The sequence below is a fragment of the Pezoporus wallicus genome, unplaced genomic scaffold (assembly GCF_028554395.1).
Source record: "Pezoporus wallicus isolate ANWC-B61680 ecotype Strahan unplaced genomic scaffold, APGP_CSIRO_Pwel_v1 contig_6428, whole genome shotgun sequence".
NCBI classification, from domain to species: Eukaryota; Metazoa; Chordata; class Aves; order Psittaciformes; family Psittacidae; genus Pezoporus; species Pezoporus wallicus.
In genome coordinates, this window is record NW_026639269.1 from 1,459,327 (window position 1) to 1,476,998 (window position 17,672).

Genomic DNA, 17,672 nt, shown 5'->3' on the forward strand with positions numbered 1-17,672 from the left:
TTCCTCTTATTTTCTCAGCTTTCCATCAGCCAGCACAGAAAGGATTCTAATATTTATAGAAATTCAAGGATTTCTTAAATCACTACTAATAATGATTTCAGACTCCTCTCCGAAACCAGGGTTAAGGGATTAATTTCCTCTGCCAGTATCCCTCCAAACCCACTCAAATAATAACACAATACAAAACAGCATGACTCCACTCTAAGGTCACTCATGACCTAATATAAAGGTGCATTGACCACTTCAACATCTGACCTGCTGGTCCTCACTATCCTAGAGTGAAAAGTGCCAGCCGCTCAACCCCGCCGAGTTCAGTGACTGGCATCACTTAACTCCATCCAGCAGTTGTGGATGGAATTAACTCTATCCTCTAGCAGTTGTTGGTAATTTAAGAGTGGAAAACCAGTGGGAGATACAACTTCTGTTTTGAAACCCAAGGTGGGCATGGAAAGGAAGACTTACATACCAGCTACCAGAAGTCTATATTTGTCTGCCTATACAAGTGGGAAATTCAATTTTAACAGATTTTTGTACTTCTTAAAGGGTTAAGCTGCAAATGGGGTATGGTAGCATTTTTCTAGGACCCTTCTTTTCAGATTTACTCTTGTTTAACTTGCCTAAAAATTTGACAACACAAGGGGACATAAGTTTTTTTTTCATAATTCTGGTTACAAAAGTAATCAAATTTTACAGGAAAGCCCTACCTTATACACACATGTGAGTAACTCACAAAAGAATATTTTCTCCTTCAATTCTACTTATGCTTGAAGCACAAAGGCACACTTGAATACATAATTTGCTAGCACTCACTGTTTGAGTTATGTGTATAAGCACACACCTGCCCTCACATGAACAAAGATGAGTTTCAGTGTTTGCAAGCCAAAAAGCTACACAATTGTATTGGACGTAATAGTAAAATAAGTTGCATCTGACAAGAAGCAGAGCATATTCAGTTTAAAAACCCCACTTAATCTAGTTGAATTCTAACAAATAAATAATTGTCCTTTTCTAGTCTGCTGTGTGGAAGATCCATGGGGGAAAGCTGGAGAGTGAGCAATCTGAAGAGGAAGTTCATTCTTCTCTTTTGTCCCTACCAGGTTAATTTCTTAATATTTTTTACCAATTTCTTTTTTTCTACACTTTTGTCATGGCAATATTAAGTGCCAGATTTAGTTACTGACATCTGTTGAAACAAAGCTTCCTCCTATGCAAATGCTGCTGTGCCACATCAGGCCCTATCACAAGGCAGTCATTGTCTGCTGTAAATATGTAAGCCCTAATATTTTCATTAAAAAAATCAGTGGAAGCTGAACTTTTTATTATCCTACAGCTGCAGAAATAAACCACCTCTGCCTCACCTGAGCCTGCAAAACAGATTGTACATTTCTTCCATGATGCTTCATTCTCAAGAGGTAATATATTTGTAACCTGCATGTGAAATGCTGGTAAGATTGTGCATGTGGTTTGAAATAATTGATTTATGAAGAAAATCAGTTTTGCAAGGAAAGCTTTGCAGAGAGATCTAAAAATTCAGTTCATTCACAGGCCTTAGTTTAAAGATAGTAACACTGACTACATTTGGACCTATTACAGATGTGTGAGCAAATGATGTACCAACCCTTTCACAGTAATTCCACTTTCACATTCAAAGACCATCCTCCTGCTCAGCATGGAGATGTATACTGCTGTGGTAGCAGCTACTAAGGAGATAGTATCTCTGCCCAGACAGGTATGCAGTGCCTTCTTGGAACAGCACAGAACTGCCTGGTGACACACAGATGTCAGGATGCACCACAGGAACATGGGAGGTTTGCCTGTGGCATTGCCCGCTGTTAACAAGTACGTTCAGGTACTTTGCCTGTAAAATCCAGAAATCCGCTGCAACTTCTAACAGTGACTGCTGGAAGCCTGCTGCTTTCACTTCGCCCAGAGCCAGGAAGAAACAAAGCACCAACACGGTGGGTGACACAGGGAGGCAGGTGACACAAAGCTGAGCACTTGAGTGGCCTGGGAAAAGAATCATGGCTGAGAGCACTTGCCAAGGGTGAGGCAAGCCAGCACAGATCCCACGTGATGGCACATCCAGCCAAGTGAGGAGCCGTCTCCAGGGGAGATCTTTCCAAGACCTCCTGTGACTCCCAGAGGGTTTAGGTGGCCACCACCAAATAGGACTGACAGTCCTGTGGAGCAAGGTGCTGATGCCAGCCACAACAGGTGGCACTGGAGAGATCAACAGAGAAAAATGGGCAACTTTTTCCAGGCAGAAATTTAGGCAACATACTCTCCAGAAAGATATGCTGCTTATCAGGGGCTCATATCAGGGATGTCACCAAGAGACTACCAAGCCTCATACAGCCCACTGACTATTATCTGCTGCTACTGTTTCCCATGGGCACCAGTGATACTCCTCAGACTACGCTGTCTCTGTCAAGGATTACGGAGCCCTGGGATTGGTGGTAAGGGACTGTGGAGCACAGGTAGTTTTCTCATCAGCCCTCCATGTCAAAGGCAAGGGGTTTAAAAGGACCCCTCAAATTTGGTGAATCAACAAATACTTATAGGACTGCTGCCACAGCCAGGGGCTCAGCTACTTAGGCCGTGGGACTTACTTCGAGAAACCTGGGCTGATGGGATCCGTCTGCCAGAGAAGGGGAAGAACATCTTCAGTCACAGGCTTGCTAAACTGGTGAAGAGGGCTTTAAACTAAAGTTGCCAGGGGAGAGGAACCTCAATCCATCTCACTCTTAACAGTTTGATGCCAGTGACAGCAAGAGATGCCCAGAGCCTGGAGACAGATTGCTGGTCAACAGGAAAGTACCTGAAGAGCAGCACAGAGGAATTCCAGGCACTACAGGTAGTAAGTTAGCTTTACTTTTCAACCATTGGTTTTAGTTACAACAGTACCAATTTACCGAGTTTCCTCTTGCCTTTGGTTCCTCCCCCCCACCAGTATTTAGGGTCTCACTGAAGGTAGCAAGGCATTCATTTCATAAAAATCTTCAACACAGTTTCTACATAATGTTCATCTGGGGGCGGTTTCCTCGGGCTGCCAGGCTGCAGGAACTTCTTAATTGTAGGCATATTGCTCATTCTTCCTTTAAAAGCCTAAAAAAAAAACCAAACAAAAAAAAAAAAACACAAAAAAAATATCAGAGAAAAAATCCAGTTACTCCAGTAGCAAAGAGCGCTCCTTGGACAGAACAAGTGCTTCCCCCTGCTGCCAGAAGAGACCCTGACATTCATTCATATCTTGTGCCATCTACACAAGTCTCCTTCTGCCCACAGGACTCCACTGCTGCAAAAAGCCTGTTCTTACTCATAAAGGCAATACTGGAGCAGACAGTGTCTACATCTCTGCTGCCTGAAAGAAGCTAAAGGCAAAAATCCAAGAGTACCAGGGTGATAGTTTTGCGGATACAAATACACTAACTCAGCTCACAACCTTTTCCTTTTCATTGCTGGTTCTAATGGGGTGAACTACGATCAGGGAAAACCACAATATATGTAAATGAATCCCATTTTTACTGGAGGGGGCAGTGAAGGAATCCCTCCATAATTCAAGGCATGGCCTCAACAGAACTGTGCCCATGCCCAGTGGCTAAGATACTGGATATCTTGCTAGAAGATGGGAGCTAAAGGCAAGAATTACCTGGTGCTGCAGAACTGCATAAGGGATAAAAGCTGACACACGTTACTGCCTGCTTTGTGGCTGAATTGCCCCATTCTGTCACACTGAATTCATGCTGTTGAAAAAGTAAGTGGGGGGGGGGGGAATGCAGGGAATAAAAGAAATCGGTTCCAAGTAGAAGACCTTGATAGTGACAGTCTGATGAGGAACTGTTTCTTTTGTTAATGGAAATTAAGCCAAAGTCATTGAGTCCACCTTTCAAATTAACAGTTTGTAAGCACAAAGAAACATGACCTCAAGCCTTGCATCGTCAACCCAAATTTGCCTTGCCTACACTGCTTTATTACCACGATTACAGGCACAAGAGAGGACTACTGAACACTGTCTGGTGTTTTTTTCTGGTCACAGACTAGCTGGGTCCACTGTAGCTCAAACTCTTAAATGGCTCCTGCAGGCCATGCCCTAGGCTTGCCCATGAGCTATACTATATGGCATGCTGCATGCCTGGAGGCTTCCAATTTCTGGTCAAGCCTCACAGCAGGGGTGCCTCATTTCTTCATTTCTTCAAACTTTGTACATGGCACAAAGGCAGAAAGTTCATCCTCAATTGTACTGATTATTGAAAAACAAGCAAAAGCCCTGTGGCTTCATGCCAAGGCTTGAATTTTTAGTCATACCGTAGAGGACAAAAATGAAGTGAGGTTACTGGGATCTCAAAATCCCTTTTGTACTTAATGTCAGGCAAACATGATAGTGACAGGTCCTCTGATTTACAAAGAATAGAGAGATGATAAGTTCAGGATTGCTCTCTATCTCCTGAATACGTGCATGCTCAATAACAAAATTACCTGCAACTGAGGAAACCCTGACAGCACAGCAGGTACTTTCTCCTCCACTGCTAAAATGGCTTCAATTAGCTGAACATCTGCCCAGCTGAATTTGTTGCCCACAAGAAAGTCTTGGCCATGTTGTTTCAAAATCTGTGGAATACAAGAGAATGTGGGTTGCAAATGAGCATGGGACATATGATGCCTGGCAGCTGAGCCTCCCAGCACAGCTGTACTGCTGAACAGCTATTACATCCCAGTTTTCAGGGTGGAGATTTCAGCTGGCAGTGGTGACCCTAAATCACTTCATTATTGTTGGGAAAAATCTGAACTCTTATAGTACACAGTACTACAAACTTTGATTAATCAGTAATGATAAATAATGATAGACACTGGGAACAGGGACAAAACAGCATGCTTAAGTAGACTAGTAACAGTCACAGAATTAGAAATAGGGATAATGGAGGATGAGTAGCTTGGAGAACTTACAAAATTGCCAGTTAGATACTTCATTTAAAGTTATGTCTAATGCCGATACCAGAAAGCAAACTTAGAAGTGCAGAATTACAATAGCTAACCAAAGAAAATCCCTGCCTTTGGGAATAAAGTTACTGTAGTCATGAGAACTTCCAAGATGTTCAGGCTTCAGTATTATTTTTAATCAAAAGTAAGTGGATACTCCAAAAGTGATAAATATTGCCAGATGCCTGAGTCATATGGGTTTGTTTTGTTGTTTTCCAAAGCAGAATGTGCAAAAATCTGTGACTGTTGTTTTGCTGAAGTGCTCCTAACCTCTCTACCTGATTTACTTGCAAGGGATTTTTGTATTCTTCTACTGAAAATCTTCCAACTGAAATTAGAGCACATCTCCCTGCTAGACTTATACAAATATAAGTGTGGAACTATCCCTTCAGGGAAAAAAAGTTGTATGTGCTTGCTTGTACTTTACTGAAAAGTTTTGCTCTGTAGCTGACAACATATTTCTTTGTAGATGTCCAAATACCACAGCCCTGACAACATAAGCCCACAAATAAAGAAACATGCTGCTGTATTTCCCCTTCTTTGAGAGGAGAGGACCAAGAAAGCCAAGGATTTGGAACTGGCCTGCATTATAAACATGTTCTTATTCTGGGGAAACTTTTTTATAATTGTAAATACAAGTTTTGTAGACAGAGCCTCACTCCCGCTTACCTTTTCGAAGACTGGGAAGTACCTGTTAGTTGCCCTCTCCTTAATTGAGTCAAGATTTTTCTCCTTTGCCTCCAGTGGAGAGAAAGGAAACATCAAAATCATTTGCATCAGATCTATTATTCCTTCCACGTACATATCAATCCTGTTGGTGAGGGAAAGAGAGTAGAAAAGAGCACAGAAGTTACTTCATCTGTATTCCAGTTAACTAAGGCAAATGTTGTATCACCACCGTAGTGCAAATTTTCATAGCCAAAGCTAAACATGAGCTAAAGCTAAGCTTATGACACCAAGCTGTGTGGTTCGGTTGATACGCTGGAGGGAAGGAATGCCATCCAGAGGGACCTTGACACACTTGTGAGGTGGGGTGATGCCAACCTCATGAGGTTTAACCATGCCAAGTGCGAGGTCCTACACCTGGGTCAGAGCAATCCCAGGCACAGCTACAGGTTGGGCAGAGAAGAGATTCAGAGCAGCCCTGCGGAGAAGGACTTGGGGGTGTTGGTTGATGAGAAAATGAATATGAGCCAGCTTCAGTGTGCGCTCGCAGCCCAGAAAGCCAACCGTATCCTGGGCTGCATCAAAAGGAGCGTGACCAGCAGGTCGAAGGAGGTGATCCCTCTACTCTGCTCTTGTGAGACCTCACTTGGAGTATTGTGTGCAGTTCTGGTGTCCTCAACATAAAAAGGACATGGAACTGTGGGAACAAGTCCAGAGAAGGGCCACGAGGATGATCAGGGGACTGGAGCACCTCCCATATGAAGACAGGCTGAGAAAGTTGGGGCTGTTCATCCTGGAGAAGAGAAGGCTGCGTGGAGACCTCATAGCAGCCTTCCAGTACCTGAAGGGGGCCTATAGGGATGGTGGAGAGGGACTCTTCATTAGAGACTGTAGTGACGGGACAAGGGGTAGTGGGTTAAAACTTAAACAGGGGAAGGTTTGGTTGGATATAAGAAGGAAGTTCTTTCCTGTTAAGGTGGTGAGGCACTGGAGTGGGTTGCCCAGGGAGGTTGTGAATGCTCCATCCCTGGCAGTGTTCAAGGCCAGGTTGGATGAGGCCTTGGGTGGTATGATTTAGCATAAGGTGTCCCTGCCCATGGCAGGGGGTTGGAACTAGATGATCTTAAGGTCCTTTCCAACCCTAACGATGCTATGATTCTAAATTCTTTTAAAAGGACTAAAAGCCTGTTTCTGTCCAGGAGCATTTCAGAAGCAGTGGTTAAAATCTAAGCAAAGGCTGGAGTCCTTGCTTTCTAATGTGCTAGCCTTTCTCAGGCCTTTCTACTGGATATGCAGGATTCAATTTGTTATAGATAATGCAGTTATCAAATAACAGATTGCTCATTACGTGGAAGGAGGTGTTACCGTACAGGGCTCTCTCCTTTAAGTCTTTCCCGTAGAGATTGTATTTCCCTGCTATGTAGCTGAGGATAGCTCTGGTCTGCACCATCTTCATCCCATCGATCTCAACCAGGGGCACTTGCTGGAACATCAGGCTTCCATCTAGGGTGGAGTGTTGAAGGAAAGCTTCTTAGTTCCTCCTAGACTGCTAGCTTTACAGGAGAGTGACAGCCTAAGCACATTTCTTTTGCAGTGTAGATCATTGTTGTCTTGCCCTAACTGTAAAACTCCATGCAGTAAACTAACACTGTGGGAAAGATCTAGTATTGTCTAGCCTGCTCACGCTTTTGTAGCTAGGTCACCCTAGTGCAGCTGGGCCCCTTACTTTACAGCATTGCCAGAGTTTCACTGGCTAATGGGAATTGGCACTGCCTGTTCTTTTGCCCTTCAGGACCCTGCCTCATGCTGCCAGGAAAAGAGTGAGCCAGTACTTTGAACGCAAGGGATTGGAGGAGAATAAAGATCTGTGTTAAAACTAAGCTTAAACAAATCCGATTATTTTGAATGCAGATCAGCTACCTGTCAGGGACATACACAAATGAACAGAAAATGAATGGGGTAGTACCACAGCAAGACTGAGCTACTGGAATAAAGGGAGAGCTCAGGCTGCTTTACCTTGCAAAGTGAGCGGCAAGGACTGTGACAGGATTTGTTGTTTAAGTGCAGTCACTCCAGGGACAAAAGTTTAAGAGTTCGCTTAGGTGTTTGGTACAGGCCTAGCCTCTGTGTCATTCCACAACAATTTAAGCCTACTTAGATACATCTTTTAGTCCGTTTTCTCCTGATGCTGGTAGGAGCATTTATCTGAGCCTTCAGTGAGACAGCTCTGAGAGCTAAGCTGACATTCAACATAGCAAAGTCAGCCTTTTCTAGACCAGTTTTCTGCCAGAGATAATCCCTCCATTGACACAATAAGAGCATCCAGAGAATAATCCTGCCCTGTTAAAAATCACAGCAAAACTCCAAATCCAGCTAGACAGCTGCCACCTTGCATTACTCAAAGCTAATAATTGAAGTGCTCAGTTTTAATCCATTCAGTGCAAGGGTTTGGGTACAAGGGTTCATTTTAACAGACATATGTTTGCTTTTTGCTCCACAGAGCTGTTAAAACACTTTGCTAGTCCAGAATTAATAAACATTATTCACTCATTCCATATTGTGAGTTTGCAGTTTTAATTCAAAGAATAGTTCTGTCTGCAGCCTGCGTTTATTTCTTGTAAGCATTCATAAAAAGATTTTGTCTTTTCAGAAGACACTTCTGCAGCTTAAGGAAAATTATGACTTGGTATCTACCCAGCACAAACACAGCAGAATGGAAAAATTGACAGCGCTGGAAGGATATTTTTCAGCAGAAAGATACAAAGTAAAAAATAAAGTCTGACTTTCTGGCCCTTGATAAAAAATGATGCAGCAAATGTGAATAAACTGAACGCATGGTTTGTTTCTTATCTGCAGAATAGAAGGATTTCTGTCATGGTCAGTAGCTTCTCCTCACTTTGCAGTGAGAACCAACTCACACAACCCCTGCATTGAATATATATGTAGGATTAAAAGCAGTTTGCAAGTTGTTTGCAGATTGGATTGCGCTGTTGGAAAGTTGTCTGTGGAGCATACATGAAAAACAACCATCTAGAATCATTTGTCACTGACCAGCAGAGCTTGTTGATATCCAAGTAACAACTTGGGCAACACAGATTGAGCCAAACTAGTTATCTCAGACCAGCAAGTACAGGTCTGGCCAAGCTGATGCCGCCAAAATAGCTGTCTATAAACTGCCTGTTGGGGTCAGGCCTTGGCTCAGGCTTCATCCTGAACACTGCTGGAGCATTGCTTAGGTCATTAGCTAGCATAGGCCAAAGTCACACCTGGACCATTCTAACAGCGTGGTGGTGTCTAAACAGAGGATAGCCTGGCAAAAAAGCATGTTGGTAGGGAGAGAAAAAATATTAGAAGTAGCGTGGGGTTGTGTTGCTGTGTTCTGTCCTGCCATGCATGACCAGCAGCATTTCAGAATTCCCTTTATCAGGATGGCTAATTTGTCTTTCTTCAACCCATCCTATTAACCCTCACCTTTTTCTCTGTGTTCTCACCCTCTTAAGCTCTCTATGCATACATAGAAGTCCTTGATCTTCTTTATAAAACTTCCCTATCCTTTTCATCACCATCTAATTTTTCCCTCTGGATACAGATAAGCTTGGATACTGTATCCAGGATTATACCACTCTGGATTAATTAGTTGTGTGAAGCAAATTCAGATTTGGGCTTTCAGTACCTGAGCTATCATATTTAGAGCTATAACTGGTGTCTTTATACTGCACTGCCCCACCATGTTATCAGAATCCCAGGCAGCTGGACCTGAAAATTTAATTCTGATCTTCTTGATACCACTTATGTTCATTTTGTGTTCATTTTAGTTTTCCTGTCAGGATTTCTTTAAACACAGCTTTCCTTGCTGAGCAAACAGCCACGTCCTCTTCCAAGGCTCCTAGTGTGTCTTCACAAGCCCAGCCTTCTGTGAGGTTTCTCTTACATGTCGTGGGCAGCAGGTAAACTGCAGGGCAGGTACACTCTAGCACAATCCCAATTCCTTCCCACCCTGGCAGCAAGGTCTTCTCCTTCCAGGGTAGCTGCAAAGGGGTTGGTTTACTGCTGGATTTCATCTGGCCAAATATCAAGGGCAGTAGCTGGGGATATGCTCTGGTTTTGGGAACCGATCTCACTCCCATGGTTTGCCTTTGTGGCTTGCTAATTTGGTCACAGACTTTCCACAGGTCTCCCCCACTGGCTTTCTGCTTTTTAACTGGTGGAAGCTTCACGGCTCAAGGTTTATCTTGCTTTGAACTGCCACTAAGATTTTCACACTGAGCCTATAACAAAGGAAAACTGGCTTTCCTGAGGATTTTGGTGCCATGCTAACCTTTCTTTCAGAGGCTTATCTCACTGAGGTTCAGAACCAACATACAGGTACATCTATACTAGCCGACTCAACGACAGTTAAGGCCAGCTGGTACAGGCTGTCTGCATTCATTTTATTTAGGTCTCTGCCTATAAAGCATGGTGGTCACATCTAAATGACATCTTGAAAATAGCCCTTGGCCTGAGACAACTCCCAGATGATGCCTAGGATTTGCTTCAGGGACTGCTATTTGTCCTGGACAAAAAAATGTGCCAGGATCCATGCTAACAGTTCAACAGCACAGAAAATTAAGTTGATTAAACAGGAATGTTTGCTACCCCTGTTTAATGTACTACAGTGAACAGTCACAGAAGCTACAGCTTTTAGATGATAGGAGTTGTTTGGCACTGAAAACAATAGGTTACTCAAAACTAGTATTTTAGTATTCTAGGTGTGCACCTAGAAGTTTGCACTGGTTTAAATAAACTAATTTTAAACCACAAATTTAGCTGAACTGGAGCAGGTTTTTTGAGAGTCTAAGCCTCAGACACTGGGATTCTTACCTTTGATTATCTTTTCATACTGCTCTTTTGTTTCCAGAAAAATTTCTTCAAACTGGAAGGGGGAGAGACAATAGTGTTATATTGCTGTATTTGAACATTTTTCTTTTCCAAGTGTGCATATAACCGTGCACAGAATGATGGAACAAAGCAAAAAATATTGGGTTGGATCTTCAACTACGCTGTTTGGCTGAAGAACCCTGTCAAATGTCCTGAGGATCCCTAGCACATCCTCACGGTTGGGAAGATGCAGAAGGGCTTGGCCAATTCTGCCCCAGTGCACTGATGCAGAAATAACTTAAGGGTAGAAACAGAGTACAGACATCTACAGGAGGAAGACAGGTTGCAGCCAGTGTCAAGAGAAGCACAAGGTAAATCAACTATTTCTAACCCCATCCTGGGCCACATAAGTCAACAAAATGCTTCTCTTTATGCACATTGTAACTGAAAAGTAAATAAGGGCCTTTAAATAAATCCACATTTTGACCCCTTGTGATGAATTACTTCAGGGGACTGCTACTAGCTTTAATGAACTCCAAGCTCCACCGAGTTTGCATCCAAAATATTAACCAATATTAACAAACCTGCAGAGCTATGCGTCAAATGCATTTAGCCACCCTCTTGAAGCCATTTACCCTCGCGTGCATGTTAAATTGGTCCTCACTGAGGCCAGTTGAAAACAGCAGTCTGGAACACTGTACTGAGTCTCAACTAACCTCCACGCCGGCTGCTGCCAACAGCCATCGTATGGACTCCATTCGCCCCCTTCCATTAAGGTAGGTAAGCCTGGGCTTCCCAGACATGCTTCTGAGCTCCTGGTTCCCTGAAAAATATTAAGCGGAAAGCACACAGCACCTCCTAAAACTGGTGTCAGTACCATTATTTTGAGGGGAGAATAGAGCCTTTTATTCTCACTATGCCTGTTGACGTTTAAACTTAACCTGGTTTAAAACATAAAATGAGAGATGGACTAGTCACACCACACAGATATATGAAGCTTTCCACAGTGCTGTTAGGGAGGTTTGTTATGACTATAACCAAATACAGACAAGTTTAAACAAGTGGCAGGAGTCCCAGGCTATAGGAGGAACCTTGCTGCATTTTAAAACAATCATACAAAGCTACTGAAAATCCTACCACACTCTCAGGGAAGTTACCCTCATTCCCAGCATCCTCATTGAAGAGAGAAAAAGAAAAGTAAAACATGTTTTACTGGTAGCTAATTGCTGGAGCTCGTTTTGCAGCTTCAACTGCCATGCACTTCTTTCCCCAAGTAGGGGCAAATGAATTGTTAATCTTCCCTTTTTTTTTCCATGAAACAGGCTGAGCTGCCTTGGGACTAGCATTCCCCCTTCACTAAGTTGTTACTGTCATTCACTAATTACTGGGATGAAACAAAAGCTTAAAATGGGTATCCTAATTGTGTCCTAATGATTCAGAAAGAGTGCTTGATTTTAAAATTTAGCAGAATACCACATTTTTCTCAGAGCCAGAATCTTTGAAATCACAGTGCAGTAAGTGTTCTTAAAGTACATTTTGAACGTATTTTGTCAAAACTTGATTTTAAAGAAAAATCAGATTGACAGTTCTCCCTTGAGCAATTTTGGTAAGAATCAGGTCATGCTACTACAATAAAGAGGGATATTTGGGGTAATTTAGACAATACAATCCAAATACACATAAAGGAAAAAATGATCACCTCCTGTTTTAAAGTGAAAATAGCTTATGCTCATTACAATGTTTTGCCTCCAATACCGTGTTTTTACTAGTTTCTGCACACTGTGTGACTATCTTTCACTATATGGCAGTGCAGCTTACAGATATAGATCACAGCAGCTAAGTGCCTCTTCCGTTAACATACTTCTCAGACACATTGCATCCATATCATCTCGACACACACCGCCCCTGCTTATAATGTGCAGAGAGTGACAGTAAACAGGCCTTTTCTTACAACTAAAAAAAAAAACCCAAAGCTGCAATACCAAGAACATGAAACTGAATCCTCTTGGAAAATTTATCTATTGTTTGCAGAACAAAAGCAGAGATAGAAAAGCCTTAGATATCGTTTTAGCATTTTATATGAACAAGGAGCTCTATGTAGCATTAAATTATGTGATAAGAACAATGACAAATGAAGAATAAAACCCTATCAGCAGCAGCTTTTTTCTTTAATTACTAGTAACTGTCAGCTGTATGCAGATTTTAATTGTCCTAAGCTTCTGGCACAGAGAAAAACCCTTGGATTTTGGTGAAGTCTCCTCAATCTTTATATTTCTTGGATGCCTCTCCACTGATTCTACAGGGATCTGACATCTGCAGCTTGTGTGCTGACTGCCACATTTCCATGCCTGGGTCTGGACCTGTGTTTTGCCCTGAGGGCTCAGTTTAGTTACCCATTCCCTGTGACAAGTCTTGAGATGCCCAAAAAGTAGGCAGAAACAAGACAGGGCAACATTTTCTACCTTAAATCATTATACCTATTCATCCAGATTCTCAATGCCTTCTTGCATTTATTTGGGGAAAGGTACAGCCAACACAGACAAGGCTTCCTCAGAAGCTCACTCAGTCCTCCACTATTTTTCTAGTTTCCATAAAAGATTTTCATAATGTTGTATTAAAAAAAATAAAAATCTGTCTTTGATACAATATGGTGATGTTTCATTAGTAGCTAAGGGTTCTTGGTACAGCTGCTACCCCTTCCTTACTGTCTGCCTTTAATGAAAAGGATCATCAGGTCTCTCCACATAAGTAATAATTTTTATGAGAAGTGCAGAATACCTGAGTTACGTTCTTCAATACGTGGGGTACATGTTCTCCAGCAGCAGAAGCAGTGTTTACTGGAAAACTGTATTAAAACTATTAAAAAAAAAATCTTGCAAGACCAGTTACTAGAAACAAACACAAGTGTTTTTAGGAGCTGGAGGGTTCTGCCACCCCTGGATAGCTGCTTTTGAGGAAACAGAAAAAACCCTGATACTGATTACTGCTCCACATGCTGGAGAACCCATCCGCTGGACAACAGACAAGGTCAAGACATCCAGGCTTTTGAAGTAAGCTGCACCTACCCTCAGTCTGCCAGACTATGGTCAACTATTTATCTTGTTTGTGCAAGAAGGGCAAGGAACAGCCTCTGAGATAGTAACTAACATGCTGAACGCTGCTGTTCTACTCCCTTTACCCAGGGAAGGAGCTCCACACCACAACTGTGTAGTAACCTCCTGTGAGGCGAAAAAGACTTGATAATATTTAACAGACACGACATTTGTAAATCCCAACCTGGAACCATTTGTTGGCAGGTCCTCATATTATGTGAGCAGCAATTGGCTGACGGGTTACTCAATAAGTATTGTGAATGAAGCAGGGAAAGCTTCACCACTCAGTCCAAAGCTGAGTGCACAAGCAGACAAATTCCTTGTGTTAACAAAAGAGGTCTATCAACTGACCACATAAAAAGCTAAATATTTATACTGATTCTCAATACGCATTTGGGGTATGCTATGCTCCTGGGCAGTCATGGAAGCTGCAAGGGTTTGTGATTTCTAGTGGAAGTAGAATATTAAATCCTCTACAAGTTACTGAACCATTAAAAGCTATACAATTGCCAGAGAAACTTTCTATCATTCATCAGCCAGCCCAAACCAGCAGCAGGACAGAAGGAAAGATAAGAAATAGTCAAACGGATATTGCTACTAAAGTCACAGCATGCGTTATACCAAACACCAGGCTTACAAGCAGCCCAAATGGTCTGTCCTGGTGTTACTTGCTTCTTTAAAATATAGATTTGACTGTTCCTCCTGAAGAAACTGACTCTTGCAAAATGAGCAAGTGACTAAAGACTCACAGGAAACATAGTGAGCAGATACGAAAAAACTTTCTACTTTACCTGAGCAATACCTAAGCTTTTGGGACCACTGCACTAGCTGAACTAGCCCAGACCCTGCTGGAAAACTGATTGACACCAGGAATTTATGCTGCAGCCAAGTAAGCAACTGTATCTTGCACACACTACCTTTAGCATTAGCTAATATTTAGTAAAGACCTTAGCACAAAGGTCTGCCTATATGTTTTTACTGCTTCTCTCTAAACTCCATATTTCCTTCCTATTTTCTAGTGAGCTTTCATAACATGCCTGTCCTGAACCTCCCTGAGGATGCTTCTCAGCAATGTAAGAACCATCCAAGAGGGGATGGCCTTTCAGAAACAACACTGTCTGTGTTCAGTGTGAAGCACCCTTCAACCCTGGTGCTTGGGGGCAGAGTCCAAGGGTACCAAAGGGGCCAGCTCTCCTGCTCACGCCCAGAAGAAACTGCCCTAGTGCGCACAGCTTATGCTGTGTTTTCCCTCCCACCTTCAGTCCCACCAGGGATGTCACAGCTGCCTTACTCAGGCTTGAACTGCACCACCAGATTCACTCCCTAGTTAAAAATATTGCTTGCTTCCTGTCTCCTGCTGCTGGTGAGTAACTACTGAGTCACGTTTAATCTCCCCGGCACATGAACTAACAAGAGCAGAGCATTTACATTACCCCAGCAAATAACCAAGTAAACGCATAAGTAACTCCATTATATAGTCACTCAAACTTTTATAAGTTAATACTTACCTCCAAACCTTCACTCAGCTCAGGCCCTTTCCAGGGATGTTTAAGCTTTTGAAGCTCGAGGGAGTTCCCAGCCAGACCCAATCAGAGGTAACATCTCCCACTGCTGTTAAGGTGGCACCACCCAGTTTAAAGAAGTAGGTCTGAAAATTGCCACCCAAGGCACTGTCTTCTTCATTTTGATGGTGTGGCTACATAGCCTCAGTTTCTACCATAGCCATCCATTCAAACTGCTGTCTTGGAATTATTGTGTCTTTTGACCACATACAAGAGTGAGGCACTTTAAAACATAGAAAAGTCTAGATTTTTATGGGTCATATTTAGGATAACAGCAACCATTTAAAGACTTCACCGATTAAGTTTCTAGGCTTATTTCATAGTAGCCCAGGTTTTTATTTTTCAGTGCTGCATGGTACAGAAAAGATACCCAAAGTATGGGATAACAGTGCACAATTACTTTGAAATACAATTTGCCAGGATCAAACTTAGTGATAATTTAGTATAAATATAGATGAGCAGTTAATGTCACAACTGACCCCATGCCTTAAGGCACTAGCTTTAATTTGGGAAATCAAACGTATGATGCTAATAATTAGAAATAAAATAAACTATGATTTTCCTACACTGTTTCCATTAAATGGAATCTATCTACATTTCAGATGAAAATACCAAAACTGAAAGCAGATGTGAACAGACACAAGGATGGCCTAGCAGATGGGAAATGAGATTTGGGTGTCAAAGACCAGGTTCTCACCTCTAGCACAGACCCACATATGATGTTGGACATGACTTTACACCCCTGCAGCCCATGACAGTACAGCTAATCTGAAGATCTGCTCACAGAACCCCCATTATTATCAAAACTGTATTTTAATTTGTATTTAAAGCCACGGATGTACTAAAGCAGCACCAAGGGTGGGAATCTGGGGACAGAAATCTCTAGGTAACTATCCTGAAGAAATCCCTCCAAAGCTGCTGCTTTCTTTTTTCTTCACAGTCAGAGTTTTGTTATGGTTTCTCTGCCTGGCAATTGTGGCAGCCTCTCTAGAGGATACATTTCCAATAGAGGTTTCTTGCAAATTTGTAATTTATGTGTATCAAAGGTGGATGGCGCCAGCAGAAAACAACTGTTCGGTGCTTCTTCGCACTTTGCCCAATTCTAACTCTCTCTCAGGCTTATCATTTAGTGAATAAAACACAGCATTAAGTGTATGTTCCCTATTGTTTCCTTGTGATTTGAGGTTTGGCGATGAGGGGTTGTGCAAAGTGTTCTGATGCTTTTTGGATCTGGTGAACATGGCCACATCCAACTTTGACTGTTGCTCCCTTCCCACACATTCCTATTTGACAGAAAGACTTTTCCTCTTGATCTCTTCTTATTTCGCTTCCAGCACATCCTTTCATAATGTAATTATAAAACTCCTTTGACATCTAAAGGTATTGCATCAATGAGATTACTGTTAGCTATAACTTGAACAGCTGCTCTGTAAACCCCTTGAGTCGGAAAGAAAACAAGTTTATTTTATAAACAATTTGTTAAGCTCCCCCTGTGAGTATTCAGGCAGCTGGCCTGGAGCCCAGGTACCACTTGTGTGGTTTTGGGTTGGGCATAAGCAGATTTTAAATAGTGCATACACCAAGCCCTGGCATGTCAAGTTCCCACAGTGCTCTGTAGAAATACTTCATTGTGCTGTTGACTGGGCAAATCAAAACTTTTCTTGAACCATACCTGCCCGCAATCCTCACAAACCACTAAGGGGCTGACTTGTGGGTCCGTGTCTGATTCCAGCTTCCAGCAGTGTCCTCTCAAAAGTGGGGACAGGATATATAACTAAATGGCACTAGAGAATTAAACAAGGGGGGTTAGGAGGATTCCCCCCATGCTGCTTATCAAGCTCCTAAAGTGAAGCACACCGCCTCTGTGATTAAAAAGCAGTTGGAAATAATATGAATAGTTGGAAAGAGTCATGCATCACTTAAGGGTAGATGTGTTGCAGGCCTTCAGCAATTGCTCTGTTTCTGTCCTGGAAGCTATACTGGCTGCTTGAGGACAAGGTTAATCACACCTGTATTCACCCTCACAAATATTTCTGTGAGCTGTTTGGTGATTACCCTGGCCACCGGCACAGAAAAGCCTGAGAACAGTAATCCTAATTCTGATTTACACCCATTGTGCAGCTGGCACAAACAGCTTAAATGAAGAACCGGTTTACAGAATGTTATTGTTTGGATTGTTTAGTCTTTATTGACCTGAGTATCTCAACATGGCCAAAAGGTTGATCTATACAGGCACAAGATAGCCAAGATCAAGGCTTCAAAGCCAAGTGGAAAATAAACTTAGTGGTATCAATTGAATTGTGAAAATTTTACCTTAAATAATTCAGGTATTATAATGACTTCATCTTTTGATAGAAACTTGTGTATGTTTCCCCTACCTGGTCTCTTGGGTGTGCTGTGAAACTTTTTAAGACTCAGTTTATGTGCATTGTTACTACTAAAACTAACAATAATTTAAGCTTAGGTTTAGAGTATCTTTTTATTTTCAAAAGAGGATGTAAAGAAGTGAAGGAGAAAT

The 17,672-nt window shown here is 42.2% G+C and overlaps 1 protein-coding gene and 2 long non-coding RNA genes across 3 annotated transcripts; 2 read left to right on the forward strand and 1 right to left on the reverse strand.

The window, feature by feature from the left end:
- The first annotated feature begins 658 nt into the window (after positions 1-658).
- Positions 659-1,674, forward strand: LOC130601741 (uncharacterized). The gene is made up of 3 exons (XR_008972744.1): positions 659-1,097; positions 1,331-1,445; positions 1,594-1,674. It is a non-coding gene; the product is annotated as an uncharacterized LOC130601741 (long non-coding RNA).
- Positions 1,675-2,867: 1,193 nt separating this feature from the next.
- On the reverse strand, positions 2,868-15,225 carry LOC130601738 (glutathione S-transferase-like). Its single transcript, XM_057414014.1, has 7 exons — positions 15,101-15,225; positions 11,217-11,323; positions 10,504-10,555; positions 7,014-7,146; positions 5,647-5,788; positions 4,477-4,608; positions 2,868-3,105 (listed from the first exon to the last, which is right to left on the reverse strand). The coding sequence occupies exons 2-7, from the start codon at positions 11,301-11,303 to the stop codon at positions 2,983-2,985; spliced, it is 669 nt and encodes a 222-aa protein (XP_057269997.1). The 5' UTR covers positions 11,304-11,323; positions 15,101-15,225; the 3' UTR covers positions 2,868-2,982.
- LOC130601740 (uncharacterized) lies at positions 9,653-17,608 on the forward strand. Its single transcript, XR_008972743.1, has 2 exons — positions 9,653-9,989; positions 15,757-17,608. It is a non-coding gene; the product is annotated as an uncharacterized LOC130601740 (long non-coding RNA).
- Positions 17,609-17,672: the final 64 nt, after the last annotated feature.